The sequence below is a fragment of the Spea bombifrons genome, chromosome 2, assembly GCF_027358695.1.
Source record: "Spea bombifrons isolate aSpeBom1 chromosome 2, aSpeBom1.2.pri, whole genome shotgun sequence".
Taxonomy (NCBI): domain Eukaryota; kingdom Metazoa; phylum Chordata; class Amphibia; order Anura; family Pelobatidae; genus Spea; species Spea bombifrons.
This window is the reverse complement of record NC_071088.1, coordinates 93,014,551-93,033,722: the sequence shown is the minus strand read 5'-3', so window position 1 is coordinate 93,033,722 and position 19,172 is coordinate 93,014,551. Positions and strand designations below refer to the sequence as shown.

Here is a 19,172-nt window from a genome sequence, read left to right as displayed (position 1 = left end):
ACATTAATTGAACACTCAAGTATTTTAATCAAATACACCTTAGTCTGTTTCTCTTTCCTCTGAAAGTTGAATCAAATAGGAAGGGGAACTGTTGTCGTCACAGCTCTTAGCATGTATTTTTTGTATGGAATACTGCAGTAAGCATCTCTATGTATCTCTTCATCAGAAGACCCTACATTCATCAACACCTTTTTCCATTATTTATTACAAAGTCCAGTAGTTTTAAACATTTCCGATAATGAATCACTGATAATCTGGGGATTTGATGCAATCACAAAGCATTCATATTCATACACATTATGTAACATGATATTAAAAGGATACCAAACTAAGCAATCAAAGGAGAGAATTGAAAGTGCGTGTATTCATAAGTGCAAGAGGCATCCAAAGGGTGTGCAAAATATCTTAGAATTGCCTTCACACTGCTAAATTTTCTTTAAAAACAAACGAAAAAAAAACAGCAATATATAAAATATTTTGTGAGCTTGAAGTACTTGGTGACTTGGTGTTTCTTAAAGACGTCTGGCTTAAAAACAATCTGGCATTTATTACCTGCTGCAAACAAAGCACCAGTGTTTTTGCACTCTCTATTCGGTTGTTCTGTCTTGTTCGGCTTAAAGTTTCTTTAATTATATCTCCAAAGTCATTATAGGTCTGTTGAGAATAAATAATAATAAAAACACTGCTGACCATCATTGTCTGCTAGGTTAAACACTTACAGCACTCCCCATACTTAAACGGTTTATTGCGTTACAATACAATGAATATATTAATGTATAAAATATTAGGGCGTCTACTTGGTTAATACGCTTATTTGGAGCTTATTTGGAGCTGTGTTTGTCGGTTTACCTTCATGTACTGCTTGTAAATCTCGGAGGCTGCTGCCATTTCCACTGCATTATAAGCTATAAGCTTGCAATAAACCGCCAGAAGGCTTCTTCTCCTGTGCAAGCTGGCCAGAACAGCGTCATCATCATTCAGTGTTTCTCCTGCTAACAATATAAATATATTGTTTTTTTCTGACCCTTTTTTTAGATTAATAAAAAAGTGGGGGAAGCACTTATTTAATATCACATACTTGTATCACATACAACAGTGACCGGAAAAGTATTCAGGAAATATGTTGTACTAGCGAAAAAAAATCTCCCACCACCACCCCAACACGTCAATTAAACTCATTGCATACAACATACTGCAAAAGATATTTTCCATTGCTGTCCCTTAACGCATTGTAATTCCAGAGAACTGAAATGCTTCAGTGAGCTTCTCCTTCAAGAACAGCTGAGCTTTGGCTCCGTCTAATCCATAGTTATGGTGGGGAGATTTCATGTAAGTCATCTCTTTCACCATGCATGCCTCCTAGGTGTCTCAGTTTAGGGGCACAATCTCGATTTCGGGCACTGTCCTGTGTAGCTGCTCCACTGTCCCACTTGTACAGGCAGTGGAGATCATGAGATAGTTGAGGGGATCCTTTGACTTCCGCTGACAGACGCAGGGAGCCATAAAATCAATGGAGGTCTAGGCTGTTGCATTGCTGCTCCTCCACATGGCTGAGCACCCCGAGGTGGCTCTTCAGATAAGGGTGGAAGGCAGTCACACATCTGACCCCACCCGTCCCACCACTGACCCTGCCAGCTTCTGCCCGACACCCAACCCCCCCAACAGAGGTTTCCCAAACCATGGAACAATGGTGGAGAGCTTAATTCCTCTTGCAGGAGACGCTCACCTGTGTCATTCTTTATTATTCTCAAGTGACAATGGGAAGATGAAACGTCCAATTTACCTGCAAACTATTGGTTTACTGAATTAACCCATTAGTGAATGAACACCAGTAAAATAAGGTGAGATTAAAAAAATACCTTGCTCACCTAACTAAGCAGCCCTCTATAACTTTTTTATCCTTAAATTCCATATATTTTCTTACATATATTCTCAATGAGTTACAGTTTTGGCTTTCTTGAGCTTTATTATTTTTCAAAAAAAAAAATGTTTAAACTAGGGTGATCACATCCGGCATGCTATCCAGGACACATAACTTTCCCATATTGCTGACCAGCATATGTAAAGATGTGAGATGTATACATGAAGGGCAATTACCTCTGCTGATCAGACTCTGATACTCTGAAGTATGTGAAAGTTGTGTGTGTCCTGGAAAACATGGCTGGTGTGGCAACTCCACTCCCCCCCAACGTGCCTTCTAATTGTGATCACATTACTCCGTATACAGAACAAAGGCAATGATCATACTGACAAGAGCCAGCAAGTGTGCAAACATCCAAGAGCATTTTGAAGCTGAAAGATTATATGCTGACAATGACAACTTTAGGCAGCAGCGGGGTCGCATCTACCAGACTGATGGAGTCCTGGCAGCAGCTGCTCCAAACAACAGAGGGCTATTCATTATGGGGCGCAGTACAACATGGGGGGGTCTCTGCAATGCACCCTTTTAGCTATTTTAAGGACCATATGCAAATAGTATTGGGGGAAATTGGAAATGTGTTTTGCATTAATATATTAGTCATTTTATTATTTCCAGCATTACTATTATCACCCTTGCGGTGGCTTGTATGCGTAATTATTCTCTCAGTGGGCATACATATCCTACTCTGTAAAACGCCCTCAAGGAGATTAAGACTTTTATACCAATTTTCTTTTTAAAATTCACATGGTGGAAAGTTATTTGGACGAGAAGGCCTGGCTCACGATCTCTGTTCCAGGTCATCCCAAAGGTGTTCAATGTGGTTGAGTTCAGGGCTCTGTGTTTGGGCCAGTCAAGTTCTTCCACACCAAACTCATCCAACCATGTCTTTATGGACCTTGCTTTGTGCACTGGGGCACAGTCATGATGGAATAGAAAAGGACCTTCCCCAAACTGTAACCACAAAGTTGGGAGCCTAGCATTGTCCAAAATGTCTTTGTATGGTGGGGCGGAAACACCTAAATTCAATCATTAGGAGGGGAGTCAACTTCTAGTGTGGAAATATTATAATTACTGCGTACAGAAAAGATCCAGTTATAGTAGAAAAGCTAAGGTATACCATAATATTTGTTCAATGTTAGGCTTCTCCTGTCATCAGGTAAAATATAGGAAATACCTCAGATCTGAGCACCCTTAAGATCCCTTTTTGCCCTCATTTATCTCAGGTGACCAGCATGTTAGGAATAACTGTTGTTGAACACAATGACATTAAAAGTATGAAATAAAAACACTACAAATTAATTAGCATGTGTAAAATGTGATTAATTTTAAAAAAAATGCTTAATCTGTAACAATGAGTTTTAGGAAACAAGGCTCGCAAGTCTGTGGCATTTGGTTCTTGCTGTGCATTTGTACTGTCAAACATAAAGTTGCCTCTTTAAAAGTTAAAGCATTTGAAAAGTTAGAGCATTCCTTCCCAAACAGGAGATGAGTGCATCTAATACATATGAAATGACAGCACAAGTGGGCATTTAAAAAAGATGGTGGCAAGAAAGCCAAAACTGCTCTAAAGGTAATAATCATACCTGGGGACTCACCAGGTTTCGCCCGGAGACTCCAGGTAAAGCGCCGCTTCTCCAGGTCTTGCTATGAAATCTACGGGTTGCGGTAGGGGTTTTTAGGCTTGCCCACTCCTATTCACCTCCCACCCCATACAAATTTAATGTGTTTGGGGCTAGCCCCACCACCACCACACACACACATACATGTGGCTAGGCCTGCCAATATTGGTAGTAAGCCCACCGCTAGCCACATATATGAGTGGCTATGTCAGGGTAGCCTGAGCCTGCAAGTTCCTGGCTATGGTAATAACTACAAGTGTAAAATATACGTCTGACTGCATTTTTAACATCACTCATAGCAAAAGGAAATAAAACACCTTTATTTTTTGGTTCTTCGACACTGAATACGTGTCCTTGAATAAACTCCAGCAGCTGTGATTGCAGAGTAGAGTCAGTGCAGCTGGATACCTCTCCACTTCTGTGTCTCAGCAATAAGAGGAGGTCACAAAGTGACATAAATGCCTACAAGAGAGACACATTACTTACACAGCACATACAGTCACATGTATGTCAACACAAGAGTGATGTCTCAAAACAGGTCCCAGCAAAACTCAAGCACAATGTCAGGCTTATTAATTATTAATGTTGTCAACAGGAATTAGGTAGCCTGATGGGATATGACCAGATAACGTGGGAAACACACCTGATATCAGTTGGTCATGCAACTCTGTCTGTCAGTGTTGTTCAATGTAAAGGTGCTTTAGGTCTACTGTTGACCAGTGGATAGACCCCAAATAACTTTCACCACTTACCTGTTCCCTCAAAGACCTGTCTTGATGATTAAGGTAGTGTCTACAAATCTGATAAAAGCGTGCTACCTGTGCCTTAAACGACACAATCACTTCCTGCAAATAAGAGAACAAAACAAAGGGATATGTTAATCACCTCAGTATCACCTCATAAGGTAATGTTAAAATGGGATCAGCTCTCACCAGTGATTTAAGTGGGCAGTCAAGGCTTTCTTAATTATTCATACTTCATGCCATAAATACAGATGAGTTTATAATTTATTCACTATTGGAAGACTTAACAGGATAGTCTGCCGGACAGTTGGGGTTTCATTATGAAGGGCTAAGACTAGCAAGCTTCTCCTGTGTAAATGGCTGAGCTGGTCCTGTACACTGTATAGATCTATTAGTGCGGAGACTGAGCAAATCTCACTGATGGGACTTCACATTATTACAGGACCAGCCAAGCTCTTCTTGCAGCATCAGCCCACTACTGAGTTGGCCCTTCATAATGTGAAGTCAGAAAGAGCTGAAAGTACCATGGGGAATTTGGGGAAAGTTATCCCAATAACTATCACATCAAGAGGTATGCTGCCAAAAACAATCAGTTCCATCAAGAGTTATTTTGTGGAGATATTAGTTACAAATGTTCACTGCCTCAATTGAGATGCATAGGAAAACAACAAACCTTGGTATGTGACTCTTCCATGATGGGTACCAGCTTCCATAAGAGGGCATAATACATGCATTGGAGAGCAGGAACAATGATCTGTACACAGAATATTTCACATTACAATTTTTTTCATTTTACAATCTGCTCTGTGGAAATGGCTACCCTACAGTCTAAATGCAGAGCAATCACCATGGAAACCAACCAACCATTCCTTTTGATTGCTCACTTTTTTTCAAAATGCTAGTTTTATTAATGTGCCACAGCTTTGTTTTAATGGATACGGCTATCGAACCAAAATCCCTCTGGTTTTAACAGTCTTGGTTACCATGAGATACAAAGCACTACCCTATACAAAATTCAGAATTTTCGAAAAAGTAATTTTAGAGCAACACAAATGTTAATCTTTATAAAATCATCATTATTTTAATTGCGTGTTCTGTGAAAAAATGCTGGGTTTGAGATCCTTCCTTTAGCAAGGTATATGCTGTATATATTGAAACTTTGGGTGGATCTCTATTTGCAGCTTTTGGATACATGTGGCTACAAAAGGATTTTCAGTAAGAAATGTATGTTCTGCGTAAAATAAATACACTTTCAGCATAGCTCACGTTTGAGATGCACTACTTGGTATGTCTTATAGCCATTGTACAGTGCTGCAGAATATGATGGTGCTATATAAATCAACAATAATAACTCAGACATAAGTTATATACACAGGACCTTTACAAACAAAAAGCCCTCTGAATGGGACTGTCCTATTTTTTTTTTTATTTGTAAAAATATATACCTGAACCGGCAAGGAGTGCTGCTCGGTGTCAAAGGAAAGGAGCAAAGACATCTTTTGACATAGATCCCACTGAGTAAGGTTATGTGCACTGCATCAAAGAAACAGAAAGTATGAAAACATAACATATTAATCGTATCAAAGAAGCAGCACACAAGAAGATTAAATGGTACATAACAGTTCTTGTATGTGTTGGGGGAGCTGCCATGCTAAGTAATGCGTGTGACACAAATCACGGCACTCTAAAGCAACCGCTGAGGGCATTGTAGTAGGTTCTATGTGATCCTAGCGTTCACCTTCCCTTGTCAGCTTGTATTATACTATGCAGTTCTGAAGCCAAAATTTTACAGTACCCATCTGTGATTAATTGCTGTACCAACTCACAGGAACCCAATGGACCATTGAGGAAATGCATAGAGAAGCATTATGATATGTCCTATCAAGTCATAACAGCTGTGGCCTCGTTTAAGACATAAAGCGTACATTTCACACCACTTTGGTATAACTGTACCTCCTATTTTAGCCATGTGTTTACCACAATTTCTATGTGCTTCTGAAATGCTTAGGCATGGTCATAATATGCCCTACATGTACTGCATTCCATCTTCATTCAGATTAAATGAACGTTAAAACCAGAGCTGAACAAGAACTACACAAGGAATCTATGAGTCTCCCACACAGATGTATAGAATTTCAGCAAAACAACTCAAGGTCTTAGAGACAAAGTGACTGTTGAACATGAAGTGCTTCATAAAAATAGACGATATTCCACAGAATCACCAGGTCAGAGAGCGTATAAAGGTCTAGTGAGAATTAGGATACACAGACACTAAGAGCATATTTTCAATTCCCATTTATATGGCGAGACAACTCACTTGTGGAATGCTGCAAGTCTCCTCAAAGTGTTGACCATTGGCTGCATGTCTCCCATAGCCAGAGACTCTTCTCTCTGAAACAGTAATGTTTGCTGTAAGTGGAACGAAAAAGCAACTCAGGTACAGGGAAAGAAGTGGGTAATTACCAATGATGGAATAAAATAATAAGAAATTATTATCTTACTGCCTACAAGATGTTGCTTCTGTATTCTATGCTAGGTTTCACGCAGAGAACCGAGGCTCTCGTACAACTCACCTCCTGTAGAATCTTATCCAGCATTTGACTGAAATTGTCCACAAGTTGTTCTACCAGCTGTCTCATAGATAGACTAACCCGGATGTGGCACGCCAGATTTTCTTTGCTCAGGCTTCGATATGCCTTGGAGCAGGCCTCTAACACCTCTGGAACTGAATGGCTCTCCACAACCATTTTTATCTGCTTCAGCAAGGCTTCCAAATGCTGAAAATCATTTATACATTATACATTAACAGCCATACTAGCAATAATGATGCAGTTACCGAGCCGAAACATATCTTACATATTCACTGGTTACATAGCCAGAAATGGTTATTTACATATACGATTGACATACCCTCTAACGTGTATAGTATATGTATGGATAAACTCATGTAAAAAAAACATGACAATACATGTATATATATACAATAATATATGAGAATGTATTGTGCGCTGTGTCTCAGATAGAGATATTCTAATATATAATATACCCATATTAACCCAAGAGAAAATGGAGTCTATAGTTAGGAGAGGCTGATACAATTCACTGGAAAAAGATGTCCTCCTAAGGAGGATAACTCTGAGGTTCAAAAAGCTTATGTGACTTTACATATTTTTCTATGTACGCGCAAATAAAGGTATCACCCTTGACTAAAGACCTCAGTTTATTGAAATTATATTATTATTATAAGTAGCCCAGTAAACAAAGGTGACTCTCGAGTTTCAGCTCTTCCCGGGGGCCACAACAGGTGCTCTAATCTAGTTTAAGGCAGTTAAAAATCAATATATACACCACATTCATTCCAATGTTTAGCAATGCTACAGAAAAGGGTGAAATGATGTCTCCTGGCATGTGAGCCCTAGCCCCACTTCCACAACATATAGGGAAGGTACACAAGTATAATTCAAGGTGCACTCATCGTGTATAAAATCAAGCACATGGACACGCTGTTTCTGGTACTGTCATACCATGCTACTGTCATAGGGTGCTTCATGAAATGGATTTCCATGGCCAAGCAGCCAAAGATTACTATGCGCAATGCCAAGCATCAACTGAAGTTGTGGACTTTGGAACATGTTCTCTGGAGTGATGAATTACTATCTGGAAGTCTGATGGTCGAATCTAGGTTTGTTGTAGGTCTCTTAGTTCCAGGGAAGGGTAATGTTAAGATATTTTGGACAATGCTATGCTTCCAACTTTGTGGAAACAATTTGGGAAATGCTCTTTTCTGTACCAGCATGACTGTGCCCCAATGTACTTAGCAAGGTCCATAAAGACATTGTTTGACAAGTATGGATGAACTGGAGTGGCCTGCAGAGAGTCATGACCTTAACCCTAGTGGATGACTTGGAATCCTGAGCCAGGCCTTCTCATCCAACATCAGTGCCTGACCTCACAAATGGCTGAATGGGCACAAATACGACACACGCATAAAGCCATCCCAGAAGAGTGGAGGCTGTTATAGCCGCCAAGTCGGAACCACATCTGTATTAATGCCCGTGGTTTTGGAAAGGGAAGTCCAACAACCTCATATAGGTGTGATGGTCAGGTGTCCACATCTTACCCTGTCCATGCATTCTGCTGAATAAACCTCCATATCAAAATACTGAAGGATATGCAAAAGGTTTGTCACCTTGTCTGGATCAGATGAAAACTGCAGAATTAAAAGGCAACATATCAGTAATGCCCCATAACAGACACATAGGATCTGTGAGCTGGCTGAATCTTGCTCAGCAATGGATTCCAAACAGGGATTTGGGATATTATTTGACATCTGTGAAGGACAGAGCAGATGGCCAAAAAGGAAAGAAGAAAAGTAGAGGAACAGGAGTGAGGGAAAAGAAGACCAAAGTGGAGAGGTGTTTTTTTTTCCACCATCACATTCTGCAATGCTGTACTGTAGGCAAATAGAACGTACTGTAGTGAGGTTCAGGCTTACAGAAACAAACGGTAAGGAGGGTCCAGCTCAAATGAGCTTCCAATCAAGAAGGAGGTGGCGGTATATTGCGCAAAAGGTAAAAGTGAGGTAGAGCAGGCACATAAGTGCTTCTCAGTGTAAACGTTGAAAAAATAAATGTCATTACATACGTATGTGAATGTTGGTTAAGGGCATTGTGAGGGCCAGCAAAATCATTCTCATTGGGTATTATCAGGTTCAAACATGCAGAATGAGACAGGCAGTTGATATATATAGAGGAACTGATTTGCTTGATTACATACTTTTGCCAGCAGCAGAGGCAGGGTCCTAGAAAAGTGCTCAGTAATCCTCACACTGTCCTCAAGTTGTAGCCTTTTCTCCTTGGCAGAGAGGACCTAATTGGAAAGAATGCTTTTACACACAGATCAGGTATCATCACTCTTATGAAAGTATACCCATCACTTTGCTATCTCTAGAATAAGACAGACTTGGGTAACCAAGTGAATAACATGAGGTGGTGCAAAGGAAGTGGCGAGGCTAACATAAGAAAGATCCATGCAAGGGGCCGGGGCCCCACCATCACTGCCAGTGTCTCAGAAAGAAGCGGAAGGATACATAGCGAGAGTGGCTTCCCTCCCACCAACAGAGACCAGCCTGAGGTGAGTGTGGCCTGGCCACACAGATGGGACACCCAGGGGTAACAGCGAGTAAGTAGCTGCCTGAGCCCCACCATTTTGTGGGGGCATTGCATGGTTGTCGCTATAGAGAGACATCGATCTATGCTATACTTCAGCCCGCAGAAAAACCTCCCTGCCCCATACCATTCACCTTCCCTGTACTGGGTGCTCTATATTGGTGCTTTACTACCCCCTATTCTGCCCCCCAATCCTTAGTGATCCTAATCCCTCTCCTGTCACGTCTCAGAGCCTTACCCACTACCTCCTTATACAAACACCCTCACACCCTGCACCGTACCAGAATTATGTCCACCTCTCCCACATAATAACTGCGCTGCCCTATACCGGATCATTAATTCCGCTCTACACTCCATCCCAAACTTCATAAACACATCTGCTCCTATAAACCTACATACAGGCACATGAGCCGTTATACAGAGGAACGATATACCTATATACAGGCACATGAGCCGTTATACAGAGGAACGTTATACCTATATACAGGCACATGAGCCGTTATACAGAGGAACGATATACCTATATACAGGCACATGAGCCGTTATACAGAGGAACGATATACCTATATACAGGCACATGAGCCGTTATACAGAGGAACGTTATACCTATATACAGGCACATGAGCCGTTATACAGAGGAACGATATACCTATATACAGGCACATGAGCCGTTATACAGAGGAACGTTATACCTATATACAGGCACATGAGCCGTTATACAGAGGAACGTTATACCTATATACAGGCACATGAGCCGTTATACAGAGGAACGTTATACCTATATACAGGCACATGAGCCGTTATACAGAGGAACGATATACCTATATACAGGCACATGAGCCGTTATACAGAGGAACGTTATACCTATATACAGGCACATGAGCCGTTATACAGAGGAACGTTATACCTATATACAGGCACATGAGCTGTTATACATGGGCACTTTATACGCACACGTGTTCATGCATATGTGTGTGTGAATATAATTGTCTCACACAGTTGTCCTGAAATGAAATATTTAATGTTGTTACATACTCTGTGACAGGTTCACTTTAAATTAAATGTAAAACTGAAAGAACAATTATAAAATGGGCATGCTGTGTGCGGAGATATCCATGGACACAAACACAACCTGACTCAAGCTGAGAATAAGGAGAGTTATTAATAGGCCAATCTTAGGATAACATTAGACGGCAGAATTACTAGGTTACAGCAGCTGTTGGTATTCTGGGCTAGCCCAGAAATATTTACTATAGGATAGAGCAGAGGGTACCATTAAGTTATGATCCGGCCACTCAAAGACCTAGCCACTGGACACTCGAGACCTCATAACCTGCAATTTCAGTGACAGAAACCAGATGAGGGGTCTTTATATCCATTAGTGCTGCACAAATCCACTCACCCTCTTGGCAGCTCCTCTCCCCACCGACGGGTGGCCCTCCACCGCCTGCCGGGCACTTGTCACTATGAGCTCGATAAGAAGGCTTTCTTGGGTCGAACTCAAGGCTGAAACCCAATGAAATACTCATTACAATTAAAACACAAAGATGTTTAGTGCGGTTGAAATAGAGTTTCAAAAAAGTGCGGAAGCTTTTCAAACGTCCCTCATATATTGCAAAAGAGAGGGGAAAAAGGAGATGTGTTGCTTTGATTTGTTCTTGTCAAAGGTTTAGAACTTAGAAACATGCAAACCCATGTTTTCTTTCCCTATCAGGGCTTCCCTGTCCACACATAGACAGCAGACCTACAATAATGTGTTAACGAGGGCATCTATACGACATACAGAACATACAAGTTCCTCGTACCTTCGTCCTCCCCAGTGCCCTCCTGCAGCAGTATGGTGGACATGCATTGCCAGTCTTTGAGGAAGCCGGGTGTACAGTCCCACAGACTATCAACAAGGTAGATCAGGTGATTGTGCAGCTACAATGGGAACACAAAGCAGGAGATAAAGCCACCACATTCATGTCACAAACACAACCAGGAGACCTTCCAGTGTTACCCGATGATTAAAAATATATATGACCCCATTCCATCTTACTCCACACTATATGTTTATCTCTGTCCCCAGACCAAAGCTATACGGCGCACCAGCCATACCCTGAGCGTAGGCAGAAGAACGGTTCTGTAGACATATCTGGACAACGATAGATTATTTAAATAGCCAGCAACTGTAATTCCTGACTCCATATTAATTCACTTATGGCTCAGCATCAATGTACATATCTTAATAATATTAAAAATACTATAGCACATTAAATATTATCACCAAAAGGGACTTATGAACACATGATGAAACGTCTTTTATGTAAATAAAAAAATAATAATAATAAAAAAGCTTTCTAGCAAAAAACATGAATGAAAGTATGGAACTATCCCACCTCACTCTTACTGAAAAAAGCCAGCAGGGTCCTCAGCTGACCAGAACGGTGCCCAATGCCTTCCGTCCTCTGCAAAGGGATTTCTTGTCTTGCCACTTGATTTAAACATCTAAGAGAAACGTATTGGGGCAGCAGAGCATATATTATGAATATTGGAAGGAAATTGTTTTCGCTCTTGTGTATCTAACATAAAATACGAAGTGCAGAGACGAAGTGAATTACTAGAGATCTCGCGTGGAGGGAATGTAAAGTGCAGATTTGAAATAATATCTGTATGTATTATGAAAGAATATTATCAAATATATTGAATCAAAGAATCAATACCAGACTGTGGGTAATGTGCAGAGTGTTCAAACAAATCATTTCACGGAACATTACGATACTATACAGAATCGACTTTGTATTCTACATTCCCCACGAAGAAACATTGTTAAAGTATGGTCATTTCTGTTCCTATAGGTAAAATATGTCAATGTTTAACCCTTTCATTTGAAATGAAAGCATCAATCAAATGAACAAAAACAATAATATAATATTTAAATAGTGCAGTCAGTGACCATATCCCCTATCTGCATTTAAATGGTATTCCTTACATAAGCAATGGTGTTCTATTTGAGCTGATTAATGCAGATTAGTGTTTATAAGACACTAATGGTGTCCCCTCTACAGCACCTTAAAATCCAGGAGATCATAGAGCTTATCATTTATATAGGGGTCCTAGCACTATTAACACAATGCTTGCATCCTACCATGCAACAAAACCATCTCGCCATCATCCAAGCCTTTGGCTGCCACGTCAGACCCGTGGTTGTCAGGCCTTAAACAGGCACTCGGTAGGATGTAACATGGCAGTGGTTTGACGGGTTCAGAGATCAGAAGATAAAGCCCTTTAAAGTTGTTTAAACGTGTAGTCCAATGCATTATGTTGAACACTAAACATGAATGGCCCTGAAGTTACCTCCTATAGAGGAACTCTCCGGCTGCGGCAGCCAGCGGTCGGTGCGCGGCATACACAAACTGGTACAGGATCTCGCAGTCCTCGCTCGTAAACACGTCTTCGCAGTCCCTGTATGAAGACAGCCCTGTTGTTATTATGCAGTGTGAGGTCGTGTTTAACCCATTCTAGCGATGACTGGGTGAGATCTCTCCATTGTGTATCTGTACAATCATAGTGATTCTTCGGCCGGGCACATAGATTCATGACCTGTGTTATTGGCAGCGCCGACTGAACTACGCTGTGAATGGAACAAAGGGATCATTCTAGTACTCGGCACAAATGTGTTAGAGGCTTGCAAGCATTTTATATCAGAGACCTATCTAAATGGTAATTACTAAAACACACGTAGTAAAATACGTTCATCGAGAATGATTTAGATGCAGAATTATTTATGTGAGTGATGCACGAGGTTCATGGAAATCTATTATGACATTAGGATCAAGTCTGATGAAAGGTCACTTGGCACATGTACAGATCCTAGCAGATTTGCTAAATGGTCCTAAAAATGAACTGCTGTTCAAACCAGTCTGCTCAAAAGGTTTAAAGTAATATCAGGAAATATTATTTTACTGAGTGGGTAGTGGATGCATGGAATAGCTGCCCAGCAGAAGTGGTAGAGGTTCATACATTGAAGGAGTTTATGCATGGGATAGGTATACAGCTATCCTAGACATAAGATAAGGTCAGGGAGTAATGAAAGTATTCAGAAGTTGGGCTAGAAGGGCCCTATCTCCCGAAGCATGCTAAGTTTCTATGTTAAAATGGTCGTAAAAGTCCTATCAGTATCTGCATCCGTGTATAAAATTATTACCGGTAGTTCCTTAAAAAGTGATTTAATTTGTAGCCAAGAATTATGTTACAGAATAAGCACCAGCTTTTGGATCACCGCATTAAAGATTGCTGCCATTCTATCCCTGGCATTTTCTGCTATGTAGAGAAAACTCATAATGTGGGGATTAAAGCAAATTGGCACACTTGCGCCTTTTTTCATCGTTATGTATAAAACCCATTCAAAAGTTATATTAAAAAGACACAATTAGTGACAGCACCAGTTTTAATACACCTGCACCAAACCAATAACTTAAAGAAATAATGCTTATAAAGGAAATAAATTCATAACACTCATATCATCAATTAACAGAGGAACCTCCACATATCATGATATCGGATATACTCTTATATCCAAACCCCCTCTATCGTATTGTATACACTTTAGGCACGCCAGTTAAGGCGATCAGGAACGGGTTAATACTCTATTTGCATTTATCTCTATGAAGCTGTCACTAGTTCAGGGGTTCATTGATGTCCTCTGAGAGAGCAGCAGTGAAAGGAAGAAATGCCTCCCAGCATAAGTGGTAGAGGCTAATAAGAGGAGGGAATTTAAACATGCATGAAACATGCATAAAGCTATCCTGACTCTATGATGAGAACACGTTTTGTTATTAATGTTTATGCTCTCAGACGCTGTTCATTACTTAGAGTGTTATGGATTGGGCATTTGCTTTATTATTGCAAACGCTATTCTATCCAAATAATCTGATATAGAGGTGAGTAAGGACAAGTGCTATACTGCCATCTAGTGGCCACTCGTACATTTACTGCACTATTATACTAATAACCGGTACTTTTCAGTTCCCTTTATGGATGTATTCAAATACCCATGAGTTAGCAGGCGTACGAGTTCAGTATGCATTGGCGAGTTTCTCCTGCAAGAAGGGCTGGCCCTGCGCAATGCATAGTTAATGTGTGGAAATTTCTTAAGCCATCGCTTCAATTGAGTTATGCATTTGTGGGGCTAATTTGCTTTTATACAAATTCTACAGCTGCTCCTCTTCTTACAGTAAACTATGTGTAATATATATATATATATATATATATATATAATATATAAATTAACTCCGGTCATAACTGAAAATGCAGAATGATAATTAACCTGGTGTAACTTGTCTTGTAATCTGGCGCTTTTCATTAACTTTATTTAAAGAGCACCATAAAATTATGAAATTATAGTAGGAGACAATAGAAATTGAACAATAAGATTAAAAGTGGCAAAATACAAATTAACAAGAAGGTAAGCACATAAAACACAATGATACAGAAGGAGATGATGCCCCCACTTTTGCGAGCTGACAATCTACTGTGTGTACTGCCATAAGCAGCCATATTATTTCACATTGTCTGTTATTAAGATTTTTATTCCTCCCCACTGAGTAGCTTGTCCCCTGTTGTTAAGTTACCGTTCTCCTTTGGTGGCAGAGGAGGGGAGGATAGGCCTTCACAATAGGAAACTGACCAATATGTTGGGTTTGTCACTTCGTACCACAGGTCTCACCTTTTATAAGTAAGCTGCTTACTCTTAAACCAACAATTACATTGATTGCAAAATAAAAAACACAATCACGTGTTCATTCATAGTGAAAAATACGTACTGTGATATGCACACAAGGAGCTTCATGGCCTGTACGGATACATCGTGGTCTCTGTCTAACGTCATCGAGACAATGCGATCCTAACAGAAAGAAGCGTAAATTATATGACAGAACATGGGTTTTGCAATACACAAGGAGGTGCGTGCAAAAATAGACCGTTCTAAAGTCTTTGCAAAGTAAACCTAAGAAAACCCCCAAATCCTGGTCTGCTGTGATTTTAATAGCAGCCTCCCCACAAAAGGAGTTACATGCTTAGTAGTAAGAGGTAAAAGTGGAGTAGTTGGCATGGAAATTCCATTGGTTGCTATGGTGATTGGACCATTTTAAAACAGGATGGCTCTTTATACATATTCTTCATCCAGCTCAGAGTATTTCCATAAGGAGCGCACTCAGATTATCACTACTCTTTAGATTATCACTACTGTACTTTATTCTGAGGAGCTACACAATAATGTATGATAAATAAATAATATGGACTGCTGTACCTTAAACCTGCTAGTAAAGAGATCCATTTTGGAAACAAGATCTTTCTTCTCATAAAGCACCTGCAGAGCCATCACACTTTTGAGGCGTACTTCGGGGATCTACACACAAAAAAAACTTCAATAATTAAGTGATAATCTAAACTAAGTATACTAACCCTTTATCCCAAACAGATAGCAGTGTCCACAGCATAACATTTGAGTTCCAATGTGGCTATGCTCCATGTTTTTCTTGCAAGAAGGCATAAAAAGATGACTACATTTGTGTTATACAAATAAAATGTAGAGAAACCTATGAAATCATTCTATTGCATTTCCCCCTTTTTTAGATATTAGTGGAGCCAGGGCCGGCCCTATAATGGGGCAGACTGGGGCAATTGCCCCAGGCGGCACCAAGCGCTTTTTTTTTGTTTGTTTTTTTGAAGCGGAGGAGAGAGAGAGGGGCACCGAGTGGTTTTCGCTTACCCGATCGGCGCCCCTCTCTCTCTCTCCTCTGCGGCGAGTCTCCCTGTTCGGTGCCGGTGCCGGCTTGTAATGCAGAGCGCCGGAAGTGACGTCAATTTCCGGCGCTCAGCATTACAAGCCGGCACCGTGGCAGAGCAGGGAGACTCGCCGCAGGACTGTTTAAAGGTAAGTACCGGGGGGGGGGATCGTAGATTATGGCGTCGGCGAAGTTTAAAATGCCGCCCCCCCCGGCGTCGGCGGGGGGGGCGGCGTTTTAAACTTCGCCCCAGGCGGCGTTAAGTCTTCGGCCGGCCCTGAGTGGAGCCATATTTCTGCAAACTTGCCAGACTCATAAATACGTCCTAATCCACTGTACACGCGACATAGAACTGAATCAGGCTTTTAGTGACACGCCACTAATTCATGAAAAAGAATTCAAATGTATTGTTGCAGTAGACAAGTAATAAGTAAACACAGCAGGCGTGCGAAATAAGCTGTACATGTGCAAGTGTCATTTGATGGTCACTATTGGCATTTGAAATGAAACTCACCTTGTCATAAAGCATCCATCCAACATACTTTAGGCAGCTATCATTCAAGTACTTTTGAGGGTACATTTTCATCCATACGCCCAATTCTTCGATGCACGCTGCTCTGATCTCAGGGACCACATCCCTATAACGAAATCGGCTTTATTAACAGTGATAGACAGATTGTAAGGGCTTCAGTGACGGGATCCAATTCTTAAGGATGAATATATGCGTGGGTCACTGCCTTTACTTTGTATGTTTTGTCACCATGCACCGCACTACAAACTTATAAAAATGCATGTTAGTTAAATTTAACTCATTTCAATTTAGTCCTTTCATTTTTTTCAATGTATCCTTTTTAATTGCCCCAGGATAAAGCGGAACCATAGCACACCCCTCCAACCCATCCTGAACACCTTTGCCGGACAAATATTCTTATGCCATTTCTCCCTATCTGGGTTGTGATACTCTCCAGAATGAAATTCAAACTCCCAAACCTCCAAAAAACTACAGATTCCTTAACCCCTTAATGACAAAGCCCGTACATGTACGGGCTCAAAATGCATTGTTTTCAATGGGTTCTGGGACCGCCCATTGTCCTTAAGGGGTTAACAACGCTATCTCCCTATATCTCTGCTCTTTACTCTCCTAACTGTTTGGTCATATAATGTACCATCAACTTAAATCTTACCTGTAACGTTGAATGAAGGTCCCTTTAAATAGTGCATCCATCATGTTTTCTATCTCTTGGTGCTTTTGCTGAAGCTATGAATGAAAACATAAATTGCTCCATGGAACTAAATGAGCAAATTGTCATTTTACTAATTGAAACTGCATTCTACCATTTGAAAAGGCTACCTTTAACACCTATATTAATAAAATATTGAGAAAATATACAGCTGCAGATCTATTGCTAGAATTAGTTTTGTTCATGCATCTGTAGCAAAGAGATATTTTGTTTCTCAACTCATGCTCAGCAAAAGATGTTGTAGTAGAGCCTGCTCATTCATAGTAAGCCTACACTCTCGTAGCTTGCCCCTATGCCCTGTGGGGACACAGAAATGGCTAACTCAATGTATAAAGACAGTTTAATGTCACTGGCAAGCGAGTATAACATGTGCAAGGAGATGTGTTTGTCCGAATACATCTCCTGCACACACAATAACTGGGGGCAGGAGAAGGGGCAAATGCATACGGGGGATCTGTAGGATTCATTTGCAAAAGGAACAATATGCAGATTTAAAGGGACCACACAGCTGTCTCATGCATTAAAGTGCATGTGATGACTGGACCGTCCCTTTAATACAAAATACTTGGCCTTCTAATAGGTATCCTGGACCTCTGCGCCTCGATCTCTGCTAGGGATTATGTTTTTACGTCATTATTTAAAATTCCAGTCACCTTTTTAGTTACATCAGCTGCACTGAATAAGCGAAACAATAAATTATAGAGTTTATTAAACTGAAATAGTCTAAATACAAGTCACTGAGCTGATTATTAAAATAGCAAACCTCTTTCCTTTTTTTGTCCAGCTGTTCAAATCTGGAGTTGGTCCTTTTCATCACCAGCCTTTTCTTCTCCAATTTCAACAGCCTGTGCGAGTTGTCTATACCGATGTCAACATTCAGGACAACCCTGATCAGAGCAGTCAATAGTTTCACCGCTGCAGTAGACAAATGTATAACGAGAATGACAATAGAAGCCATTAAGGAGTATGCTTAAACATGAGGAGTAAAGTTGCAAAGGTGTTCTATTATGTTCATATGAACATAAATTGCATTACATTAAAAATTGAAACATGGCAATAAGTTTAGCCACTAGCCAAAAAAATGTTTCCGCAATACAAAAGAGCTAAGAAATTAAAGGAACATTTAAGTCTCAATATATCTACCAGCCAGCAGTAACGTCCAGTGAGTAGACAACCAGATCCTCGACATATAGAGGCACTTTAATTACACGCCATCACCCTAAATTGTTTTATTCCTTTTGATTACATTCTTTTAATAATGTTGTTGTAGCAAACATAGTAATTTATATAATCTGAGGCTCATTATGCTCTAACCTGTCAATGTACTTGTGTGTCTGAATGCCCTGACATGAGAATCTGCCAACCCTAGCAGCAGCGAGATAATGGTGTCCAGGAGATAACCATCATAGATCACGCTGTACTGGCACTGTTGCACCAACACGGCTGTGAATTCACAGAAGTTCGCCTTAAACTTTCTCCACTGGATTCCTGGTTTGATCAGAGGATAATCTTCAGCATTCTGTAAAAAGAAGTATTTAATTGCACTGCATTAGTAAATCAATAACTGCTTCATAAAACAAACACTCCATATAGTGTCTCATTCTAAAAGCGGACATTTGTTACATGTTTTAATCATACAAAATATAGCCGTATCACCACAAAAGAAAATTGAGTCTTTAGCTGAAGTAATACCTTTTACTGGGCCCACAA

General features: G+C 40.4%; 1 protein-coding gene across 1 annotated transcript in view; it reads right to left on the bottom strand.

Moving 5' to 3' along the window:
* The window catches only part of LOC128473145 (cohesin subunit SA-2-like), a 31,079-nt gene that overhangs the window by 7,414 nt on the left and 4,493 nt on the right, over positions 1-19,172 (bottom strand). Inside the window, exons 8-27 of the mRNA XM_053455216.1 lie at positions 18,777-18,981; positions 18,226-18,377; positions 17,406-17,479; positions 16,736-16,859; positions 15,744-15,842; positions 15,259-15,338; positions 12,791-12,898; positions 11,833-11,941; positions 11,257-11,374; positions 10,854-10,957; positions 9,060-9,152; positions 8,404-8,493; positions 6,857-7,060; positions 6,601-6,674; positions 5,729-5,816; positions 4,957-5,037; positions 4,293-4,385; positions 3,858-4,002; positions 850-989; positions 553-654 (exon numbers count right to left, since the gene is read on the bottom strand). Of these exons, the coding sequence (XP_053311191.1) occupies positions 553-654; positions 850-989; positions 3,858-4,002; positions 4,293-4,385; positions 4,957-5,037; positions 5,729-5,816; positions 6,601-6,674; positions 6,857-7,060; positions 8,404-8,493; positions 9,060-9,152; positions 10,854-10,957; positions 11,257-11,374; positions 11,833-11,941; positions 12,791-12,898; positions 15,259-15,338; positions 15,744-15,842; positions 16,736-16,859; positions 17,406-17,479; positions 18,226-18,377; positions 18,777-18,981 (2,283 nt within the window). The remainder of the gene's footprint in view (positions 1-552; positions 655-849; positions 990-3,857; positions 4,003-4,292; positions 4,386-4,956; positions 5,038-5,728; positions 5,817-6,600; positions 6,675-6,856; positions 7,061-8,403; positions 8,494-9,059; positions 9,153-10,853; positions 10,958-11,256; positions 11,375-11,832; positions 11,942-12,790; positions 12,899-15,258; positions 15,339-15,743; positions 15,843-16,735; positions 16,860-17,405; positions 17,480-18,225; positions 18,378-18,776; positions 18,982-19,172) is intronic.